This window comes from Varanus komodoensis, unplaced genomic scaffold, assembly GCF_004798865.1.
Source record: "Varanus komodoensis strain SLA01 unplaced genomic scaffold, ASM479886v1 scaffold22, whole genome shotgun sequence".
In the NCBI taxonomy this organism is placed as follows: domain Eukaryota; kingdom Metazoa; phylum Chordata; class Lepidosauria; order Squamata; family Varanidae; genus Varanus; species Varanus komodoensis.
In genome coordinates this window covers 15,322,309-15,347,530 of record NW_025335606.1, presented here as the reverse complement: position 1 = coordinate 15,347,530, position 25,222 = coordinate 15,322,309, and the positions used below count along the sequence as shown (strand labels likewise).

The following is a 25,222-nucleotide window of genomic DNA, read 5'->3' as shown; positions in this document are numbered from 1 at the left end:
ACATTGTTTTGGTGAAAGTAGTGTAATTCTGAGGAATTTATGCAGCAGTTGTAAGGATTTGTTGTAGAATGTTTGGAGCCTGACTGCATACTTAGCTGAATCTTCCCCTCTAAAGAGTCTTTGCCATGCTGTACTTCATTTGGATGTAAATTTAGTCTGGAGTCCAAAGAACTATATCCTAAGACTTAGAAAGGTAATGTTTATAATAATGTTTATACAGGATGAGCATCAATGGATAAAGTATTTGGGCATGGCAGGGAGACGAAACAAGGTATTTTTGAAAGAAACCTACTTTATCGATTATATTTACCTAGAAGGGCTATGAGAGATAGTGGTTTGCTGATAATTGGAAGAGGCAGGACTACCATGCATGGAATTCTGAGAGAGCTTGTACTGTGGCATCATCATTCCTACAAAAGACAGAAAAATCATTTTACTCATTACATGCAAATATTTATTCACTTGTAGATTTAATATATTTTGTTATGTTTGCTTTGTCAGCTTCATGACAAAATATTTATAACCAGCACCAGATTATGTTGTAGAATGCAAAAGGAACATTCTTTACTTACCTTTCAATTTCTGTTTTCCTCAAGTAAAGGAGGCCAGCTCAATTAGGGGAAGGTCGCCTTTGGGGCCAGGAAGGCTGTCTCATCATAAACTTCCCTGAGAAGGCAGGGCCTTTCCTAATATTCCAACTGAATCTTCCAATAGCTTGGAGATAATGGAAGTCACCAGGTTGCCCACTTGGCAATGACCCATTACTCTTGTGAGGTGTTCAGGTGATAAAACAAGCAGAGGAGAAGCAAGCCCTATCTAAACCAACTGCTCCATAGGAGAGACCAGTCCAAGGCAGGACCCAGCTACCAAACCACACTCAAGGAAAACAGAAATTAATCAATGAGAAAGAATTTCCATTTCTCCCCTCAAGTGCAGGAGGCAAGCTAGATTTGAGAATGTTAAAAAAAAGTTGCATCCCTTGGTTAGCCAACAGAACCACTGGCCGGCCTCCTCCAAGCATAAAAATACCCTCAGAAGAACACAGCTTATAATACTTGCCCTTTGTAAAGTTAATTTGGCTGATCATGTAGAAAAGTGCTTGGTGAATGCGTACATCACTACCTACTGATTTTATAGAGGAGGACACTAAGGCAACCAGTTCCCTTATGGCATGAACTAGGATCCATTAGCTGGAACTGCCAGATTTAAAAGATACAGGTCAGGGCAATACTCGTGAAGCTGGTAGACAGTGAACACCTTCTTCAGTCATTGGAGAAGGAAATGATGACCACTTGCCTGGGGTCTAAGATGTGTCTTTCCTTCTACTGGGGTTGGCTGGCTGTGGGCAGAAGGAGATTATTGATAGCTCCTGCACCCTATGGAAAGCAGAATTAACTTTGGGAGTAACTTTGGGAGTAACTGTGGGTCAAGGAAAACCAAGGAAGACACAGAGAACATGATCTGCAGAGAAGGCTTCCAGAAACATTGCTTGCACAAGTGATGGTGACCAAGTAAACGGCTTGAGGCTCAGTACCTTAAAGGTGGCTGCCCCTAAGGGCTCCTGATAAACTCCTTCAGCACTACATTCAGGCTCCGCATATGGAATATCTGGACTGAAGCCAGATTTACCAGGCAGACTGACCTGCCAATTCCATTGGGTGGGTCCTTAGAAGGAAACCCTCTGAGTCCCCTAGGATGGAGCTCAGGGTAATCACCTGCCTCCTCAGGTGTTTGCCATGAGACAAGTGGAATTGCTCTCCTGGAGAAATTAAAGGATATCGGCAATGTTAATGTACAGTGGTTCCCTCTCTGAGGCCTTGAATCAGTTGTCAAAAACACACATGCTGTGCTTGTAGGTCATGTTTGCAGAGGCCCTTTCGGCAGCTAGGAGAGTGGAAACTACCTGAACCAAGTAGCCTTTCTTGCCCAGCAGGCCCCACTCTGCATGTACAGAAAGACTAGCCGTCTGGCCAACATGAGCTTTGCTAGATTGGCATACTGTGGTCTTCTTGGCCAGTTCAGGGCCACTAGAATTTACCTCTCCCTTATCCTCTGGATGACTCTTAGGAGTGGGAAGCAGCATATGAGGTCTTGGGCTAATGACTGGTCAGAGCATCATGAACTATATACCTCCTGCACGGCAGCAAGTAATAGGTACAGGAGGCTTTGCAATCTGAGGTAACACAGAGAGGTAGAGACATGATAGGTCCAATTGGGATGGCAACATCCTGATGGATTCTGGGTAGAGTCACCACTCCTCCAGGTCCAAAAAGGTCATCCTGAATCAATCTGCCTAGATGTTTAGCATCCCTTTTAGGTGTTCTATCATGATCAAATACATGTGTGATGGTGCCTCTCTGAATTGTCTCTGCCTGCAGCACCTCAGAAACTGCCCTCTCAAACCCTGTTCACAAATGCCTTGGTCATGGTGCTACCCATGATGTAATTAGAATTCCCATTGATTCATCTGTACACCTAGATGAATCACTGTCAACTCCAGAAGTTTATGTTGAGCTGCAATTCCACTTCAGATTCATGCCTTGGGTATGATGGTCACAAGAGATGGCTCCCCATCTAAAGCATCTGTGGAGAGCATCTGTGAGCCAAGGAATGCATGCAGTGTCCAGATGGCCATGACCCCTGCTAGGTTTGATGGAAAAGCTGGTGGTAGAATGTCATTCATCAGAAGTTTCAACACTGGGTTATGGCTGCTTGTGATTTTGTATCAGAAGACCAGGAGGAAAGCTTGCAGCAGCCTTAAATAGAACCCCATCCACTGCACAGAGTCCTGGCAGAAGATCTTCATCCTGCCAGCCTTGCTAGTTCTTGGCTCACTGGGGTCTGTCTGGGGACAAACTCACTGTTGGAGGAGTTACTGAGGGGGCAAGAAGGAGCTCCTTCTCTCATTGATCAGGAACCCCTGGGAGTTTAGGACCATCAGAATATCATCATTGTCCCAAAAGCATCTCTTTTGCAAGGGGAAGTTGATGAGGATGTTGACCAGGTAGGGATGGATCTGGATCCCCCTTTATCCAAAGGCGTGCCACTAGGGCCAGCAAAATCTTGGTGAAGACCCATTGGGCAATGGTCAGTCCAAAGCATGGGTCGGTGTCCAGAAAACAGGGCAAGACTCTCTGGAACTGTTTTGTTCCTCAGCTGAATCGTAGAAAGTTACAGTGAGGATGACAGATGGGTATATGAAAATATCTCTTTGTTAGTTTCACTGAGGCTAGAAGTCGCCTCAGGCTCTCCAGTTCTGAACTTCTGCTTTCTTACGCAGCAGTTGATCCTTTTGAAGTTCATAATGGACCAGATCTCTCCAGAACTGTAAAGAACATAAAGATGCCCTAGTCCCTTTCATTCTTCATGAATTCCTTTATGGTTCTTATACAATGAAGGTGTTTATAACTGAAAGATTCCTTAGATGTCTTGTGGGATCTCTCAGATGGTTCTTCCCTCCAAAGAACTATTCCTAAATATGTTGTGGAAGTCCAAGGAATTATCCTCTTGGACCATCTCTAAGATATAGCAGTCTGAGAAGGGCTGCTCCTAGGCATCTGAGATATCATACAGTCATTATCCTGTTGGTGAGGTTTAGGCAATCATATTGTGCTGGGATTTTTTTCCTGCCATGGCTGCTCCCTCTGCAAATCTGCCTTGGGCTTGCAGCATTACTGCCACCTTGGCTTGCATTTCCCAGGGATGTAAATTAATAGAAAGGATTGCTGAGAATGACAGAAAGGATTCAACACAGATGGAAAGCACTGTCTCTCTCCATTTTGTGCATTCAGTAAGATCTGTTTCTTGTTTTTAGTCTCAACCACAACCTTGTCAAGAGCTTCGCCAAAGCAGTGTCACAGTCCAAGTGGGATGCTTGCCAGACTGAATTTGAATTTAGCCTCCATGAACCACTTTCTTAGCCAGATATTCCTTCTCATCACAATACTTGTTCTTACCCTTAGCTGAAAAGTGTTAAGGACAAGGTAACAGAAAAGCTGCAGTTGAAGCCTTTGCCTTCATGGTTTCTTAGGTGGCCTTGACTATTCTTTGCACAAGATCTCCTCCAGATTCAGTTTCAAGGGCGCTGAAAAGTATGAAGCAGAGTCTGCTGCAAAGCTACCACTGCTTCTGCTCTCTTGGCCCAATCCTGTGAGGAGACTAGAGCTCTGTCTGAGAACTCTGGGATACTAAGGCATCTTGCAATCAGCTCTGGGAAAACAGCTTGTTTGAAGAGGCAACCCTAGGCGACAGGGAGAGCCTGACCTGCACTACTTCCTCCAGAACCAGTCCCTGGAAGTGGTATAATCTGGTGAGAACTTTCTAGCTCCTAGGGGGAATAGGAGCAATGACTGGGTGTGTAACTATGACTGTGGCTTGATCAGTCTTGCTGCTCCACTGGACTAGTATCTGGTGAACTACAAGCAGAAAGAACTGTGCTGATCCTGGGAGAATCTCTTATGAAACATAATGCTGAAGTGCTCCCTGAACTTGGACTTGGATCTGAGGGTTTCTAATCTGAATTGTTGTCTGCCTCGGTTGTGGACCTCCAAAGCAGTCACGAATTACCACCTCAAGTGCTCTCAGCATGGCCCTGAACTGGGTCCCTGTAAACCTAGAGGTGCCAAGGGAGGATCAAGAAGACTGTCCTCCTGGAATGTGTCTGCTGAGACTACAGTGGATGGCTGGGTCTTGGTTTTGCCCTGAAACCTGAGGAGAAGATGGGCAAAGCCATGATACAGGCTTACTTGACCTTGCTCCTGAGACGCTAGGCCCTTCCCTAGGCCTCCTGAATATTCTGCTTGAGGGCGGGGGTCAAAGGATGCTTACCCAGGTATGGCTTTCAGGGCCCTAGGGTGTTGCTGTTCCTGCCATTCTCTTTCACTGCATCTCTGCTCTGGTTGGAAGGTGATGGTGGTGGTGGAAAAATCTCTAGAGCTTTGCCTACCATCCCTGAAGAGTTTACATCTATGCAGTGGCAGCAAGCTTCTGGGCTGGCTGCCATAAAAGTGGGGATAAGGGTGTGAGGGGCTCAAGTGCCTCCTGACACAGTTTGTGTGGCAGCAGCAGAAAGTCTGTAGCCTAGTCATTTGGCCCCTCATCAGTCCACAAACTGTCCTCTTTTCCATCAGGTCAAGTAATTCCTCCAATCTTTTTTCTCAGGACAAAGGCTATGAAAAGGACTGTCGCCAACCATGAGGCAGGAGAATAAGCTGCAGCCCTACCTCCTCCAGGAAGTTTATGGAAAAGACTGCCTTCGTTCCTCAAAGGTTGAGGCTTCCCAAAATCTAACTGGCCTCCCACACGTGAGAGAAGAACAAGTCTCCTCATATGCAAATGTCATTTCAACAACATTTTACAGTAGGAAACAATAGCAGCAAGCATAAAATTGATTCCCAGAAATATAGGTAACTGTACAGCTTTTGCAAATTTTCTAAACAGTGAAGTATGCTTATCCTTCTATAGCATACATGGAGAATGTTTATGGCTTGAAATCTAATCTGCCACACTTGCCCTTCATTCTACATTTACTTAGCAGCATTCATTTAAGTCCATGCACTACAGCAGCCTTTCCCAACCTGGTGGCCTTCAGAGGCATTTGAACTGCAACTCTCAAAATTCCTATCCAGCAGTACCAATGACTGGGAATTCTGGGTGTTGCAGTCCAAATGTGTCTGGAAGACACATGTTTGGGGAAGGCTGCACTAGAGTAACTTACCACTAGTGCATCAGGAATCTAGAAGTCCCTGAAGCAATTCAAAACAAATAAAACATGTTTCTTCACTGGGACAAAAGGGAATTTCAATGACTCTTTCTGGAAAAGAGTATTTCTGCTTCTTTCTGTAGTTGCTTTAGAAAGCATTATTTATTTATTTTTCAATTTATATCCTGCCTTTTTCCTACAAAGGGCTCAAGGCAGCTTACATCATTCTCCTCCTCCATCTTATCCTCACAACAACAACCCTGTGAGGTAGGTTGGACTGAGTGTCTGTGACTGGCCCAAAGTCACCCAGTTGGCTCCATGGCCGAGCGGGGACTAGAACCCAGATCATCTGAGTCCCAGTCCCATGCTCTTAACCACTACACCACACTGGCACACATAGCATTTGTTCCTATTGTGCTAGCACTTGGTCCTGTGGGTCTTACAGAATGAGCAGAGGTGCAGCAATATTGATTACTGCCCACAAAAACTATACTTCAGTTCAGCCATCACACAAAACACAGTATGGTGTGTACTAAGCAGTTTGAACACATGTACACATTTGTGAACAGTAACTCATGCCTCACAGTCTTAAATGAAATACATGATTCACAGAAAATCCAAATTGGCTGTACACTGCTACTATTATTATTTAGTAAGGGTCCAAGGTATGTTAGGCATTATAAAAAAGATAATAAAAATATATCTTAGGTATATATGCATGTTTGAAGGGAAAAGTTTTTGCCCAGTTAGTCTAAATCCCATTTTTCATGCCCTACCTTGGAGCAACCCAGATGATATATATTCTCATGTTAAAATTTACAACATAGATCAGAGGTTAAATCCACAAGACATTTACAAGGTCACAATAACCAATAATTTGGTTAAATATTATCTTGTTCAGAAACTATAATAAAATGAATAAAATCTCTCACCACTTTGTACCCCATATCTGTTTTGCATGCTTTTCTCCCTGAAAACATTAGGATTTCTTGCCAGGACAGCCTGCAGCAAGACTGGTATATCTCCTTCTGGATCATCGCTGCCAAGGTTATCTTTCAATTCTCTGACATTGAAGAAATAAGCATACAGGAACTAGTGAGCATGTTTTCAAGCAGAAAATCTGTAAGTGATTATCAACAAATAGAAAACAAAAAGTACACTTTTTTCCTCTTCAAGTGAGGATGTTGTGTCTTAGGTTTCTCTAACAGGGAGAGTACATGCGCATAATTTCTTCCTTGTACTAAACATCAGCATCTATAAAGAGTAATTCCCAACCTTTCATCAATACTAATACTCCTATTGATTTAAACACCTAATACAGAAGTAGCACTGTTACTCCAACACTGTATTGTTCAAAATGCTTACTACTAATAAAAGGTCCAGTTCACACAACATAAAAGCCCTGACATTTTTAAATTCCTGGATTCCTGGTGTTGAGAGTGTATAGGAAATTCTGGTGCAGTAAGGATGTGCTTGGAAAACTCTCACATAGGGACAACCCATGGGGGAGCAAAAGAGGGGATCAGGACATCAGTGTAGGAAGTGCAGGAAAAGTTACAAAAGTTTATACATCTTTCCCTTTTTAACCTCACCCCCTGGATCTCATGTACCTGGTAGCTCATCCACTGAGCTCCCCTTTCTTTTCAATGCTGCTATTTATAGCTACATCAATACACAGTAAGATTGCTGCTATATATATAATCACAGATGAGGTGGCCAATCTGTCATTTCTTACCGAGACTTCAGTATGTGAGCCAAATGAGGCTGACCTGATCCAACTCTACCCTCTTGGATAGTTGTGAGTGGTAGTCTCAAGTATGGTGTCAGAAGAGCCCAGGATGGTGGTTCTGGATTGTTTTAATTTCCATGAAGCAGCTTTCTGAAGCTGTGGTTCAAGACTTCATGGCTTTCATGACAATCATGGAGATATCTTAATTTGTCATCAGCCCAACACATGAAGCAAGCATACCCGATTTCTCTTCCTCCAAAGCTGTGAGATGAACAGTATGAAAGCTGGGGGATGGGGGATCTTGGTAACCTCACAGTCATGGATAGACTTCTTTGTAGCATTACTTCCCTCCTGATTCAGATGAACTGTCCCAGGGGGCTGATGGAGACCAATGGATTTCTGGGTACTCTTGGAAATTTTCCAATGGATAAAGCTGGTGAGCCAGCTGAGGCCCTTATAGAATGGAGAATGTGGAGGATAATTGACTTATTTAATTTTAAGCATCCTTTCCAGCACTGTGAAGTCTGTTTGTTCATTGATATACTGAGGAACTGCTGTCAATGAAAAAGGCTGGATGTCAGCTAGAGTACGAATGGTGTAAGATTCAATGTGGAGGTGAAAGAATATGCTCTAGAGAGCATTATCATACCTACTGCATGCCAGTATGGGCAACAAAAAAGTATTATCTTGCTGCCTTCATTACACTGTTTCAGGTGTTCTGGGGTAAATGGAGCCCTGCCGCCTTCATCAACCATCATGTCCTTTTTGCACTGCACTTTGAGTACAAAGTAGCTACTTTTCACAGCAAACTTGATGGTATTGTTAGCACATTTCCAGTCGAAGTATGTGACAATGCCATCTGTCTGATTTTATCTGTTCAATTTCAATAGCTGCAGTATGATCATGTGAACATGGTGCTTGCAGTACTGTGACCAATCATGTGTCCTTTTGATCCTTACCTTTCCTGGCTAATAAAAACTAGCTAAGGTCTGTGGCTAGGTGGGTAAATTCATCCCTGCACAAAGGGGCAATTCCAAGTACCCCTTAAGAAAGCAGTAGAATGATCACTCCCAGAAAAAAAACCCTCAATAATGGTATTGAACAAGTAACACTCCGTTGCATATACCCACTTCTTAGATGAGGTACTTGAGGGGTCATGGTGAACAGGCATTTTCAGAGTTTACTGATCAGGTAGATTCATTCCATTGTTTCAACCTTGATATGGACCAAATAAGCCATGGTCACTTTGATGAATACTCTTTTTCAGGAGAGGGATGGGGAAGTGTAACCCTGCTAATTCTATTCAATCTCTAAGTGTTACTATTGACCATCAATGAACTGTGCATTTCAGGCAGTGCTACACAGATTCTGATATTACCTGAGGATGAGAGTAATACTAGGGGCTTGACAGAGTGCCAGTGCTGTACAACATCTATATAAAGCTACTGTAAGTGGTCATTAGGGGGCTTGAAGCCACCTGCCTTATATTAATTTGAGAGACTGCCTTCTTTCTTATCAATCTGCTTGGTCACTGAGGTCATCAGATGGCAGGTGCCTAGTGGTTCTGCATTGATTTATGGCCCAACTGGAGTGTATCCAAGGAAAAGTCTTCAGTGGGGAAGCTCTCTTTCTGTGTAACTTCCTGACTCTGGAGATCAGTCAGGCATCAACACTGTGTTGCTTTCAGTACCTTCTGCAAAAATCTTTTATGTCAACAAGTCTTCCTTGACTGACCAGCCATGATTTCACTGAGATTCTGGTTGATTTTATTGTTCATTCCAGAATCAAGATGCGGAGGTTTGTCTTGTCTTGCATTATCTTGCTTCCCCTGGTTTTGTATCTAGCTGATTAAATTCTGCAGGTGGAATTTTTCTATGCTCCCCTACTGGGCATCATGCTGCAAATTGTGCCTCTGGTTAGAAAATACTGTCCTGGCATCAATCCAACTTGGAGTGAGAAAAGCCACCTGGGCTGCCTTTAGATCCAATCTCAGATATGATCTCAGGATCTGCAGACAACAGCCTAACAGGACTTTTGATCATGCTTTGATGAAGTTTCTTTGATCAGTTATACCTTGCTTTCAGTCCTGGGGATGCATACTGCCAGTTGAGTTCTGACAATGTCCCCAGTTCAGATCAAGCTTTTAAAATGTATTTAGATCATACATCTGTATATTGAAAATTTCTTTCACATGCCAAAGATTCTTCACAATCAAGAAAAGGATACTGAAATCCATCATTCCATCCACATTGTATTTATATACCAAAAGTTATTTCCAACTTATGGTAACCCTATGAATGAAGGACCTCCAAAATGTCCTATCCATTACAGCTCTGCTTGTCCTTCAAAGTCCAAAGCTTTGGCTTCCTTTAAGGAGTCAACCTGTCTCTTATTTGGTCTTCCTTTTCTTCTTCTGTCTTCAATGTTTCCTAGCATGATTTGTCTTCTCCAGTGAGTCTTGCCTTCTCATGATGCACTCAAAATACAATAGCTTCGCTTCCATCATTTTTGCTTCTAGGGAAAGTTCTGCTTTGATTTGATCCACAACCCACTTGCTCGTTTTTCTTTCAGGTCAGGATATTCACAAATCTTTCCTTCAGCACAATAGTTAAAACACATCAATTTTCCTCCTGTCAGCTTTCTTCACTGTCCTACTTTTTCAGCCACACATACTGATCAGAAATACAATAATGTAGATGATTTTTACTCTGGTCTCCAGCAAAAGGTATCCTTACACTTAATTATTTTTTCTACTTCCTTCACTGCTGCCCTTCCAAGTGTCGGGCTTTTTCAAGTTTCTTGGCAGCAGTCTCTATTTGAATTGATGACTAAGCTGAGGGATGTAAAATTTTTCACAATTTCAATTTCCTCACTGTTAACAGTGAAGTTGTATAATTTTTCTGTAGTTGTGATTTTTGTTTTAATATACAACTGGAATCCTGCTTTTGCATATACTTCTTTCACATCAGGAATCTTTTCAAGTCATTGTTACCAGTAGTATGGTAGCATCTGCAGATCCTAAATTATTGATGAGTCTTCCACTAATTTTCATTCCTTCATATAATTCTAATCCAGCTTTCTTTATATGTTCTGCATGTAGACTGAACAGAGAGCAAGATAAAATGCAACCTTATCTGATGCTTTTGCCTATGAGAAACCATTCTGTTTCTCCACATTCTGTACTAACATGAGCTTCTACAGGTTAAGCAACATGACAAGTGCTGATGGTCTTTCAGGACCATCCAAAGCTTTTCATAATCTATAAAGTCAAAGGTTTTGCTGTAGTTTATAAACAGAGCTTCTTCTGAAAATCACTAGTATACTCCAGTAGTCAATTTATGTTTGTGATATGATCTCTAGTTCCTCTTCCTTTTCAGAATCCAGTCTGAACATCAGTCATTTCTCACTCCATATACGTAAGTAAAAGTCTTTATTGCAGCACATTGAGCATCACTTTGCTTACATGGGAAATTAGTGCAATGGTTCTATGGTTGGTACATTTCTTTTCATTTCTTTTCTTGTTTTGTTTTTCATATTAGTTGGCATATTCTTATTAGGAGTTACACTGATTCATTCTCTGAAGATTGGAATAGTTCAATTAGTATCCTATTTACTCCAAGAGCGTTATTCCTTCCAACTGCTTTCAAAAACAGTTTTCATTTTATTTTCTAATATTGAAGACTCTTCCTCATAGGGTTCCTTTTTGAAGGAGTATTCCATCCTTTCATCCCTTCTCTATAGTTCTTCTGTATATTCTTTCTACCTTCTTTCATTTCTTCCTGGTCAGATAGTATGTTCCCTTGTTTGTTTTCCAGCATTCAGAATCTCTGTTTGCATTTCCTTTTGATTTTTTGGCTCTTCTCGAAGAGGTACCTTGTTTATCCTACTTTGTTGTTCTCTTCTATAGCTTAGCACTAGTTATTGTAATAGTTCAGAGATAATCACTGAAAAGTTGCATTCAGCATTCTGACTCTATTTCTGTCACTGTTTGTCTTTAGCAATTTTGAGTGTTTCTTCTATCATCCATCTAGGTCTTTTCATTCTTACTGCTACAAGAATGGTCTTTCAGCATTCTTCCCTAATAATGTCTCTCATTTCAGTCCACAGCTCTTCTGGCTCACAGCTCTTAGCATAATCAAGAGAGCTTCAGCTACTGGGAAGTATGGAAATGAAATTAATAATAAAGATGTTGATTAATGCAAATATAATCTTTATGAAGACTTTAAATTCCCCAGGAATGTTAATTAAATTGTATTTCGGCACTATGATTCTGTTAGTGATATTTTTCAGCTTGACCCTGATTTTTACTATTAAAGATTTATGGTCACTACCACAATCTGCTTCTTTCGGCATTAAGAGTATCACTTCTTCACCTTCTACTTTGAATTACATAGTCAATTTGATTTCTGTATTGGCCATCTCATGACATCCATATATACACCTATTTGACTGGTTGCTTGAAGCATGGAATAAAACACCTTGTGTTTGTTTAACTAAAAATGTTTCCTTCCAGTCCACTACAATTCACTTACACCACATGCTGAAATGTTCATCTGCTCCATTTTTTGCTTTATCATTTCCAGTTTGCCACAATTTATATTTTGATATTCCATGTTCCAACTGTATGTGTTGTGCAGCATTGGACTTTTCTTTCCCCTCTATACATGTCAGCCAGTAGACTTCCTTTCAACTTTGAACTAGTTACTTCATTCACAACAGTGTCATTTGTACTTGTACTTTGCTTTTTCCCAGCAGCTTGTTGAATGCCTTCTGATCAGGGGTCTCATTTTCTGGTACTATCACTTTTTCCATTTTGGATTGCTTCATCATAGGTTTTCAATATAAGAAAATTCAGAAATGATTTACCATTGCCTTCTTCTATGCAGGACTAACCAGAGTTAGATATTATCTGCTGCTGATATGACAGTAACTCCTGAAGAAAGTGGGTAGTCTGCTGTCTCTGCTTTGACCATTCTGCTTTGGATGACCCTGCTAGGAGGCCAGTCTAGTGAGACAGTCTGGCCTCCTGGTGGCATTGCTCTCAGCTTCTCTGACACTATCAACCCCCCTGACCATATTAAGATGTACATGGGGTGGGGGCACCCATATTACTTTAGCATTAATGTTGTTGACCATTAGGATGCTTTATTAAAATTCTAGCTTAATCAGTTACAAACTCATACTTATCACTTTATTATTAAAGTCCTAGAGTCTAAGGATCCTTAGAAGTGCTCAGTTTTGACATTCTTTTCAAAAATTCAAAATTTGACATTCTTGGCAAAAATTATTTTCAACTCTCCCACTTGTAATTACACAGGATGTAATTAGCTGTAGGTTATAACAAGATGTTTAATCTGTTTAACTTTTTCAGTCCCAAGAGAGAAAGAGAGAGAGAGAGCGTGAGAAAGAGTTTTAGTAGCCTACTGTTTACTAGAACTCTAAGCTTAAAATCAATTCAAAGTATATTTTGCTTCTTTCAAAATAGTTTCCAGAGCACAGTCTTAAGGTTACTGAAGTCATTTGTTTCAAAACAATAATACACTGAATTAGGAAATAAATTGGCATCCATGTAAGAAAAATACAGACTGATGTAGTCGTCAAATATGATATTCTACTTAGTTTAACCAACCTAACATTGGACAGTATCCAATTGCATCATTCACTAACAGAAACTAGGTTTTGAAGTAATTGTGAGCAGCCCAGAGGTACTGTGGCACAATTGGGCCACATACAGATGTTTTAAATAAACTATGCATAAGAAAAGAATTCAACTAAAGTTGCATTTGCACAGGTGAGAATGTGAAAGCAGTTGTACACTATGCTTGTACGACCACTGGGACAAGTGTTGCACAAGTGTAATGAGCTATTCCTTGCACAACAAAAAGATACAGCAAAACTCTGAAAAAGCTATTTGAGTTTACAGAATGAAACTGTTGGATACTGTACCATGTCTTTAATGTGTCTGCTAAATGTTCATTCATGACAAACTGTTTTGGCCTTCATTTGTGATGTGGTTTTAAATACATACATGTGATCTGTGGACACCTGGTTGAGGCTGTGTACAAGTTGTGAAACCAGATTTTCATCTCTACAGGCCAAAAGGCAGTTCACCTCCTCTGCAATTCGTCCATTAAAGAGCAGGCTTTTTGTAGTTGTAGCAGGTAAAGGTGATGGAAGAGGCAGTTGGTTCAAAACTATTTTGAAAGGTTTAAAAAAAGTTAATGAATGCACAAAAATTAACCTTTTAGAAACAATTTTCATATTACTCTGTATTGCTATCTGGACTGTGACTGGGAGCATATGACATCATTAGTGGTTATCAGAACCTTCCCAATACTTCAGTCCATTTCATACTCACATAGTAAAACATTTGTGTATTTACTTTTCTGCACCAGTAAAGTAAAATGATCATTAATCTTATTTTTAAGCATCAGAAATAAAAGCAAAACTAATTTATCCTGCAACAATGGCTGCTGCGCAGACAAAAGAAGTCTGGGGGAGGAATAGGTCCCCCCGTTATCATAGTGCACATCTCCCTTCAATGGATTTTAAAAACATTATTATGCATTTAACTTCCTTGCTTTTGACAACTGGGAAGCAAAGATGACAATGCTCAAAGCAAGACATTTTCTCCCTGTATTTCCATCCTGTGAGAGGGCTCGGTACAGTTGTTAGAGGACTTTACAAAAAAAGTGTGCAGGTGCTTAAATATCCATAATAGGAGCCCAAATAAAATGCTGTTACTTTCTCCTCCAGGACAAAGAAAACTTTAATGTCTTCCTATCATCAGTTTAAGAAAGAGGAGACCATTTCATGATGCAGCAGAATCTAGGTGATGCAACACCATGCTATAGATAAAATTTCAAGCAGCTATCTCTAAGTTTTCATTCAATTTAAGAATAAAATTTTATACTGTCAGGTGGGCAATACTGAATGGCAGAGAGCTTTTGCAATGCTTTTTGTCAATAAAACAGATGCTTAATTCAAAATTTTATTCACACATTAACTATTGAGTAACTTTAACAACAAAAAGGGATACTTACGGTCTGTAAGACTAGCGATCCCTGCAAGAGTCGTGATGGGAACATGAGGCATATCCCCATTCATCCTGAAGTGCTGGGATGGTAGTGCCTACACACAGATTTTATTTCGGGTGCCAGCTGTCATTACTTCCCATCTCCCAAGCACTGGAATGAGAAAGACAGACTCCATTTGCAAAGGCCATAAGAGATTTCCAAGTCTGCATAAAGCTTTACTGATTTTTTTTATTTGCAGAGGAATACTATGAAAAGTAAAGCAATTGTATCATCATACAGGCTAAACAATAACACAGTTTTATAGGCATTCATATGTCACTTCCTTCTAGGAAGGTAGCTTGCCATATTATAGTCAAACATATGGATTACTTAAAATATAGTTTGATTTGTTTTAGCTGTTTACCTGCAAGTCTGAAAAAGCAGTAAGTCTTTAAAAAGAATCTGTTCAGATGTCACTAATAAGCCATGCCAAGCTTTCTGGTTACATTAATTTAGATAGCAATCTTAAGTCTAGGACATCACAAGATGCTGTAGACCTCTTCCTCTGCTCCGGAGTACAGAACTTTAAGCATTGAGGAGACCCAACTGTGAATTTTCCTTCCCTTATCCTTTTCCAGAAACCATGAAAAGTTTACTTTTGGAAAAGTGGGAAACAAGGCATGCTGATATTTGGGAAGAAGAAGGGAAAGGGGAAGAAAGACCAGGATATGCAGTATTCTATGGTCTCTCTAGTCCTCTCCTCACCACTGAAGAGTAAATCTGGATGAAAGGGCTGTTCAGCTATTTTCTGTTCTGAATGGAGGCAACATCGCTTTTATCCTCTGCTTGCTCTACTTGGCTCTTGCTAGCATGTTTCAGGATAGGCAGAGAGTTTTGAACTCACAACCTCCAGACTAGCATAAGTACAACCTATAGGACTACACCTAAATTGTGAAAGCAATTGCCCTTTGAACCATGCTTTCACATTAGGATTTTTTGGATGTATACATAAAATAACATAACTGCACACCTAAAAACACACAAACTGTAAATGAAATAAACACATTTCTCTAATCATGTGTATCACATTAGTAATTATACATTTGTTATTAAGCCTGGATGGGCTTCCTATTGTGCACATGCATGATCTCAAAATAGGGTTCATGTCTACATCATTTAAGAAATGACTCAGAAATAGATATCCTCTGATGTCAAACAATTTATTGATTATACATTCTAACCATTTAAGAAAGCATAACACTTCGGCTAATATTATGAACATCCCTGACTGCACATACAAAAATTGACAATATAACTAGTATAAGTGTAATACTGAACAAATAATATTTGCTTTTACTTCTATAATAATTTATCTAACTAGTTTCACTATGTTACACCCATTTATAGAATATCAGAATTCAAATCACCTGTTGATTTAGCAGATTAGCTATTTTGAGAGTGATAAAGCAAAACACTGCAAAGAAATGATAATATTTAAGACAAAACTAAGTCAAAGAATAGGGGGATCTGCAAAATCCCGAGGTTTCGGCAAGGGGCGGCATAGAAATGTTATAATAATAATAATAATAATAATAATAATAATAATAATAATAATAATAATAAAAAAAATATATAGGCTTCATTTCAACAGTCCATGCATGGTTGCTCTTTAAGGGAAGCTAGAATCATGTTGATCAATTTTATATGCTACATTGATATCTGCCTCTCTTCTAAGAAGTCTCAGGGCAGTCCATATGGTTGTTTCTCATAGCCTTTTATCCTTGCAAGTGACCTGTGAGGCCAGACAAGCTGTGAGAGCTGATAAGAGCAGGTTGCTTACCTATAACTGATGTTCTTCGAGTGGCCATCTGTGCAGTCACACATATGGGTTCTGCGCCTGCGCAGTGCCTTTGGCCGGAAGATTAACAGCTAACGGTTTTTGGCGGGAACTCCACTCCCCCTCCCCCCTAGCATTATATAAGGAGCGGAGTGTCCGCCATTTTCCAGTCTTTGAAAGACAGACATTTGTTCTTATAATAAGGTTTGTCAGTATGACAAGATAGCCAAATTCAGTAGTGATACGACACATAGCAAAGAGATCATAGTATCGAAAGAAATAGTCGGACCACCCATGACACCAAGCGGGGTCGGAGGGTGGGTTGTGTGACTGCACAGATGGCCACTCGAAGAACATCAGTTACAGGTAAGCAACCTGCTCTTCTTCGTCGTGGCCTCTGTGCATCACACATATGGGTTGAATAACAAGCTTACCCCAAATGGAGGAGGGAGGTGTCATCAGTGAAGGACAGAAGAAAGGACAGCTCTGCCAAAAGAGCAATCCTGCCTGGCACGGACATCGAGTCTATAATATCTGGCGAAGGTACACGGGGTAGCCCAAATGGCCGCCCTGCACACATCTTCTATCGGGACCCCTGATGCAAAGGCCGAAGAAGCAGCAACAGCTCTTGTAGAATGACCTCTTGGAGTAGATGGCAAGTCCAACTTAGCTAACTGATAAGACAGGACAATTGTATTTACTATCCATTTCGAAAGATGTTGTGAAGTGACTGGACAACCTCGGTCATGTTCCGAATATTTCACAAAAAGTCTATTGGAACGCCGAACAGACTCCGTCCTGGACCTATAAAAGGATAAGCAATGACGAATGTCCAGCATATGTAGAGATCGCTCTATCGGATTCGAAGGGGTTGGAAAGAATGCCGGTAAAACAATCTCCTGTTGCATGTGAAACGAAGTAGCGACTTTTGGAAGGAAAGACGGATCCAGCTGAAGAACCACTTTTTCCTTATGAAAATTTAGAAAAGGGGTGTCTACCCGAAGGGCGCAGAGTTCAGAGGATCTACGGGCTGAAGTCACTGCAACAAGGAAGGCAGTCTTCCATGAAGCAAGGCGTAGATCGATCGTCGCCATGGGTTCGAAAGGTGATCGAGTCAGCGCTTGTAAAACCACCGAAAGACTCCAGGTAGGCATTAGAGGTCTTACAGTTGGATGCAGATTACTCAATCCTCTCAAAAATCTTTTAATCAGAGGTTGAGCAAAAATGGAGAGACCATGTATAGTTCCCCAGTAATGTGAAATCGCTGCTGTATAAACTTTTATGGACGAAGGTTTGAGTCCAGACTGATGCAATTCAAAGAGAAACTGAAGTATCTGTGAAACAGAAGCCGAGGGGGCCGGAAACGAGTGTAAATTGGTAAAGTTAGAGAATCTCTGCCATTTTGCCGCGTACGACTTCCTAGTAGATGGTCGTAGCGCAGATTCGAGAATATACTGTAGGTCTGGGTGTAGACTCTGCTGAGCAGGAATGGCCGGGACGGTTGGTGGTGTCGATACCGATGTATCGCAGCTGGTCATCGTATCCTCCATGAAGTCAGTTTCAGCGACAGCAAGTCTGGGTGGCGGATTGTGCCCTCCCTCTGGGTAACGAGATAAGGAAGAAGAGGGAGTTGGAGAAATTCTTCTTGGGAGACGTGAAGGAGAGTTGAGAACCATGGCTGGCGTGGCCACCAGGGGGTGATCAGTAGCCCTGTGGCCCCTTCGTGAATGATCTTTGCCAACACTCTCATGATGAGTGGGATCGGAGGGAAAGCATAAAAAGTCATATTTGTCCAGGGGATCATGAAAACGTCCCCGAGCGAGTCCTGACCCATCCCCGCTCTGGAACAATAGGCCGTGCATGCCCTGTTCTGTTGTGTGGCAAACAGGTCGATGTCTGGCTGGCCCCATCGGTGAAATAGCATGTCGCGAACCCGATGGTCTAGCTCCCATTCATGTGACCACGACATATGTCTGCTCAAGAGATCTGCGTCTGTATTTTCTGTGCCCGCAAGGTGAACTGCTAGAAGAGTAATACCTCTCGGTATGCACCAGTCCCAAATCTGCATGGCCAGGCAGGCTAGTTTCCGGGATCGGGTTCTCCCTTGTTTGTTCAAATAAAAGACCGTCACCATGTTGTCTGAGGTCACCTGGATGACCTGGTGTAGAAGCACATCCTCGAATGATTGCAGGGCTTTGAAAACGGCAAGAAGTTCCAGAAAATTGATATGGTTCCTGCAATCCCGGTGACTCCATATCCCCTGGGTACATAGATCAGAGCAAATTGCTTCCCATCCCAGCAGGGACGCATCGGTGCCGAGGGTTACTGCAGGGTACTGGGGTCGAAACGGAATGCCTACAGTCAGATTGGCTGGGTCTATCCACCATAACAGGGACTGAAGAACGGAAGCTGGGAGTCGAGTCCGTTTGGTAGGTGGATCTGTCTGTGGTCGAAACGTTCTGTTGAAGAACAGTTGAAGGGGACATAGCCTGAGTTTGGCATGCGGAACCACAGCGATGGAAGCAGACATGTGTCCCAACAGGCTCTGAATAGACCAGGCGGGGACGGTTCTTGCTTGTCAAATCCGAGCGATGCACTGAGCAATCGCATGCCGTCTGTCCCGAGGAAGGAAGGCTCTTGCCAACGTAGAATCCAGCCGGGCTCCAATAAAGCTGATCACCTGCGTAGGAAGAAGAGAAGATTTCTGTTGATTAATACAGAGTCCGAGATCGTGCAATAGAGCACATGTAAACTCAACAGCAGACGAAAGTCCTGCTTCTGTGTCGGAGACCAGCAACCAATCATCAAGGTACAGGTATATCTGAATTCCACGTAATTGAAGGTGTGCACAGACAGGAGCCATACATTTTGTAAAAACCCGTGGTGCAGTGGTTAATCCAAACGGTAGCACATTGAATTCGTAGATTTCAGAGTCCACCACAAAACGAAGGAAACGCCTATAACTTGGATGTATTGAAATATGAAAATAGGCATCCTTCAGATCCAATGAGGCGAACCAATCCCCTCTTCCCAGCAACGGGAGAATACTTTGAAGTGTGGTCATCCGAAACTTCTTTGGTGTTATGAATCTATTGAGAGCTCTCAAGTCCAATATTGGTCTGAGACCCCCCATCTCGTTTCGGGACCGTAAAGTATCTGGAATAGAACCCGTGGAATCCCTCCGATAACAACAGGCGACGAATAGCTCCTTTAGCAAGGAGTTGGTGAATCTCGTCTAACAGTACCAAGGAAGTCGGAGTATAGCGGATAGGATTCGGTGATGGCACAACGTCGAATTCGATTCCATATCCATGCTGAATGATAGATAACACCCACCCATCAGATGTGATGGACTCCCAAATGGAGAGCCGACTCTTCAGTCGATCCCCAAATGAGAGGGGGGAGCGTAGAGTTGGAATGAGAGGAGAGGTTCGCTCGTCGCATCAGCGCTGTCGCCTGTCCGTATCAAAGCGGCAACGGCCCTATTGGAAGCGCTGGGGTGGTTGTTGCCTGCGACGCTGCTGACATTGATGCGGTTGCTGTTGCCGAGGCGGAAACTGTTGACGGTACTGTGGACGTGACCATGACCACTTACGTCGGGGTAGAGATTGCAATTCCATACGACGGGCCGTCATCCTTGATTCATGGATTTTCTTCAATTTGCTATCCGTCCTCGCATGGAAGAGACCTGACCTGTCGAACGGCATCTCCTCAATTCTCCACTTCATCTCATCCGGAAAATTGGGGTGACGGAGAAGAAACGGGATGTCCTCTTCCTGCACCTGATACATGGACTCGTATTTACGAGAGGTCGGCTGTGGGTGAGCTGGGAGGTCCCATGGCTGGGTCTTTGCCTGCTGTAAGGTCGTAATAAATGGCAAGGCAATAGATGTGAATCGTTCGCCCCTGACCACATCATAAAAATGATCGGTGCTCGGTCCCAGCTGTTGGTGGGCTTCTATATCGAGTGATCTCACTAGTCTGGCCATCAGATAGTTAAACGATATATACGGTTCCTCGGGTGACGCCGGGCCCTGAGAAGCAACCGCTGCATCCGGTGAGGTCGAGTCAGCCTCAGACTTGTCGGATTCCATCCAGTAGGGGGGTGGTACACTGGAGGAAGAATCTCCTGGTGACTCTGATCTGCCACTTTCTTTAGATCGGGCCCTTGGGATGTCTCTGGGCATTGAATGGAAACGTTCCTGAGGCGCTGGTGGTGAAGATTGTCCCCTGGAGGTCAGATAATAGGCTACGGAGTGGTACTCTTCCCGTCTCGGAGTGGAGGAGTACCTGGAGTGGTATCAATCATCAGACCTCGCATCTGAGGAACGGCTCCTACAGCTTCTCAGAGGGGAGATGGCAATCTCAGTATGCATCGGGGTTGGAGCCATCGGGGTTGGTGATCGAACTCTAGGTGGAGAATCTCGTATTTCCCCATCAGAGATGGAACCACGCCTTGAATCCGGAATGGGTTCGGCTGTCGGTCGGCGCGGTGAGCCCGGTGGGGTAACCCTCATAGCCGCCTGGATGGTCGGGACTGAGGGGGTCGGTTCCGAAGCAGGGGTCGGAATCAAGGAAGAGGCCAAGCCCGAGTGGCGGTGTTTTGCCTGCTCGAGGTTCTTCGGCTTCTTAACCAGCTTGCCCATCTTATCTTTCTTGGCCTTCTTATGCACAGGATATTAATCTGAGTCGCTGTGCTTTCTTTTTTCCTTTTGTTTCCTCGGCAGGGAAACAGACTGGTCGGCCATGGTATGAGCGCCTTCTTCAGAAGGGCGTGAGGGCAGAGCAATGGAGGAAGAGGCCGGGCGTTGCGGCAGGTCAGCCGAAGTTGGACGGCCTTCGGGTAGGGCCACAACAGTGGAAGGCTTAGCCACCAGCCGGTCCAATTGGAGGAGAGCCTGGTCCCATAAGAGTTTGCGAAGGCGGTTCTCCCTGTTCTTCCTCGCCTGTTTAGAGAAGGCCAAACAATGGCCGCACTTATCGGTTCTGTGCCCTTCCCCCAAACAAAGGAGGCACAGATCATGCGGGCCGCATTTTCCGCACTTGCGGAACGCCACCTGTTGCGCCATCTTAGAAAGAAGAAAAAAGGAGATAGGAAAGCGGGAAAGTAATATTTTTGGTTTTTGTTTTTTTTTTAATAGGAACGATAAAGAGGAAAACATGGTGCAAAGTTAAGAAGAAATATAAGTGAAGTACTAACAACAAGAACAAGGGATACAAACTTGGTAGGAAAAAGGAGAGATTTTCGAATGAGCAAGAAGGTAAGTAATAATCTTAGCAAGAGCAACGTGGCACGAGGCACAACGAAAGGCGGTCGCAAAGACTGGAAAATGGAGGACACTCAGCTCCTGATATAATGCTAGGGGGGAGGGGGAGCGGAGTTCCCGCCAAAAACTGTTAGCTGTTAATCTTCTGGCCAAAGGCACTGTGCAGGCGCAGAACCCATATGTGTGATGCACAGAGGCCACGACGAAGAACTTGCCCAAGGTCACCAAACGAACTTCCCATCTTACGTGTGGAACTGAACAAAAATCTTCCCAGATATAGTCAGACACTCTATTCCAGGCAACATGACCAATGCTCTGGGAGTGTGTAAGCTGTACTCTAAAATATACAGAGGGAACCTAGTTGCTTACCACTGCTCTACTCACTGCACCACACTTATCAGTTGTTCAGCATGGTAGGGAGATGCATATATAGCACCTCTATATACTTTTTAATCCAACTACGGTTCTTCATTAAACTGGACAATGGTGGTATAAAAGGTACTGTTTCTGTAGGTAACATACAGATAAATATCCTAGATAGACAATGTCCCTTTATCTCTCTTTATGGTTCCAATTATTAATATACACGAGAAAGTGTCCTATGCAGTTCACAGGAACCATACTAAGACAGAAATATTTTCAGTTTCCTTCACTTTAAGAAACCTATAAAATATCTAGGTCTTTTCAAAAGATGACAGAGAACTATAGGACATGAGAGACTGGCTTAAACTCTTGCTATTAAAACTCCATAGTGTATGCAGACATTACTTTCACACAGCAATCAACCACTAACATAGACAAATGTTTCACTGCTAATGGTAAATATGGAATAAAAAATAAGAGAATATGATATTATATTCATATAAGTACTACCCCAATGCCAGGGTAGCAGGTTACAGTGCAAGTCAATTTGGTGCTAAGTAGTCCCAATGCCTTAATAAATGGCTTTCTAGTTCAAGATGTTAATAGTTATTGGTAGCTTTAAGAGTTGCAACTAAAAAAATTAATAAAACTTCAGCCAATCAAAATAAAATTATACCATAAATAAGAATCTTCATAATCAAATGAAAACTTTTGTATGCTGATTTTGCCCTGCTCTCTGCTGGTAAGCTACAGATGCACTTTACTTAAATTAAGTAGAATTTTGTTAGAGATGTTCTGAAGATAAAACAGCTGGAAGTGGGCATGTATATTTCATTAGGAGAAGGGCAATAAAGTAAATGGCACACAGGATTATATGGTTAGGTAGTAAGTGATGGAAAAGACCACTGCTAGAAATCCTGGTGAGCATCTTTGAATCAGATGAGGCAGCACTGGACTGAATGTTTTTACATGACCTTCATTATCTTGTCTACAATGCAGGTGTACATCTTCAGCAACAAGATGAAAGAAACCTGAAGACACAAGTTGATATTAACACTGATGTAAGTGAATACTCTTCTTGAGGTTTAGAATAGGTCTGTTCAAAATAGAAGAAATTAATCCAGGTTTTAGTCAATTTACACCAAGGGAGTAGGAAAAGGTAAAATAAGTAGCTTCCCATTCATGCAAATATATAACTTTAGAGTTATTATGGAATATGAACAAACCTAAATAATTATTGTCTTTCAACACAGAAAGTCTACATTTGTCCACAAGAGGGCACATGGTGTATTTTCAGATCCAAGTTACTCTTCAACTCTCATTCTTGTATTAGTTGTATAATGTTCTGAATGCAACAAGTGAAACATGAGAAAGTACAGTAAAACTTGCAAATAAGCATGACATGAAAGTAAAGTAAACTAAGTCACTTTACTAAAAACAATACAGGTAACAGTCCTAAGTCCTAAAATTAAGTTTAAGATAATTTTATCACTCTCATTAAACTTCTGTTCATGCCATTTTTAAATTGTTCAATGGATGTGGCTCCATGTTAAGGGACTAATAATAACTACTCTGAATATTATCTTAATTGATTAGCTTGGGATGATTAGGTTTTGTTTGATCATCCAGTTCCTCCCTCTTTTTGCATGCCTTTTAAAAAGTACTATGGGGGAGGGGGGTTAAAATCAAAGATTTAAAGTCAATGATTGAGATAATCAAGAATAAAGTACATCTGGTCATCTAATTTAATCTAATGATGTTTTGGACATGCCATTTATTTAGGATTTTGTCTGTACAATGTTGTATACACTGTTGTATAATAAGAAAGCTTTAAAAATATTTACTTTTAAAATATTTTTTAAAGAAAGCTTTAAAAGTATTTACTGTTTTAAAGGCCAGAACAACATCTAGTGTGGCCACCATTTTTGAGGCCTCGTGGAGAACGGGTGAAGTCCCAGAGGACTGGAGGGTGGCATCAGTGGTCCCAATTTTCAAAAAGGGTAGTAGAAGGGACATGGGGAATTACAGACCTGTTAGCCTTATGTCCATTGTAGGAAAAACAATGGAAAGGCTCATAACAGAGAGAGATTCAGTGATGCTAGATAGGGAAGGGAGGTTGACAGCCACACAACAAGGCTTCCGCAAAAACAGGTCCTGCCAGACAAACCTTGTGGAATTCTATGACAAGGTTTCAAGATGGCTAGATGGAGGGGATGCAGTGGATGTGGTATACCTGGATTTCAGCAAGGCCTTGACAAAGTGCCCCATGATATCCTGGTGGAGAAACTGAGGAGTTTCGGGATCCACCAAAGCACTGTCTGGTGGATTAGGGCATGGCTGACTGACCGAAAGCAGAGGGTAACCATTAGTGGGGAATCATCAGAATAGCGGCCAGTGACAAACGGGGTCCCCCAGGGCTCTGTTCTGGGGCCGATCCTGTTTAATCTTTTCATAAATGAAATGGAAGAAGGGGTGAACAGTCTGCTGATCAAATTCGCAGACAGCACTAAAACTGGAGCATTGGCCACAACTGAGGAGCAGGTACTCCAGATCCAAAAGGATCTGGACAGACTATGGAAGTGGGCAGGAGACAACAGGATGGCGTTCAATGTGGATAAGGAATAGGTGTCATAAGTATAGGTTAGGTGACAAGTGGCTGGAGAGCAGCACTTGTGAAAGGGTCCTTGGGGTACTGGTTGACTACAGGCTAAACATGAGTCAGCAGTGTGATGCAGTGGTCAAGAAGGCAAACACCACCCTTGGTTGCATAACCAGAAGTGTGGCTTCTAGATCAAGAGAGGTATTACTACCACTCTATACGACTCTGGTGTGCCCGCAACTGAAGTATTGTGCTCAGTTTTGGGCCCCTCATTACAGAAAGGATATAGCCAGGTTAGAGTCAGTGCAGCGTAGGGCCACAAGGTTGGTGGCCAGTTTGCAGGAGATGGGGTATGGAGACTGAGGGAACTGGGTCTCTTCAGCCTGCAGAAGAGGGGACTCAGAGGGGATATGTTGGCAACATACAGGTATGTGAGGGGATGTCACAAGGAGATGGGTAGAGACCTGTTCCTCCCTGCAGAGGAAGGCAGGACACACTCCAATGTTGCAAAGCTCAGGGAACCAAGGTTCCATTTAGATGCCAGGAAGCACTTCTTGACAGTTAGGACCCCAAGGGTGTGGAATGGGCTTCCACGAGAGGTCGTTGAGGCCTCATCGGTAAGGGTATTCAAAGATAGGCTGGACATGCACATGGTGAGCATGTCGTGAGCGGAGCTGGCTGGTGCCAGAGGTCAGACTAGATGGCCCTGG

At 42.4% G+C, this 25,222-nt stretch overlaps 1 protein-coding gene across 3 annotated transcripts in view; it reads right to left on the bottom strand.

Moving 5' to 3' along the window:
• The window catches only part of NIPBL (NIPBL cohesin loading factor), a 193,773-nt gene that overhangs the window by 97,444 nt on the left and 71,107 nt on the right, over nt 1-25,222 (bottom strand). For all 3 annotated transcript variants that reach the window (XM_044431126.1, XM_044431128.1, XM_044431127.1), the window contains exons 2-5: nt 14,474-14,617; nt 13,459-13,624; nt 6,634-6,764; nt 311-410 (exon numbers count right to left, since the gene is read on the bottom strand). In XM_044431126.1, coding sequence (XP_044287061.1) covers nt 311-410; nt 6,634-6,764; nt 13,459-13,624; nt 14,474-14,537 — 461 coding nt within the window. In that variant the 5' untranslated portion in view covers nt 14,538-14,617. The remainder of the gene's footprint in view (nt 1-310; nt 411-6,633; nt 6,765-13,458; nt 13,625-14,473; nt 14,618-25,222) is intronic.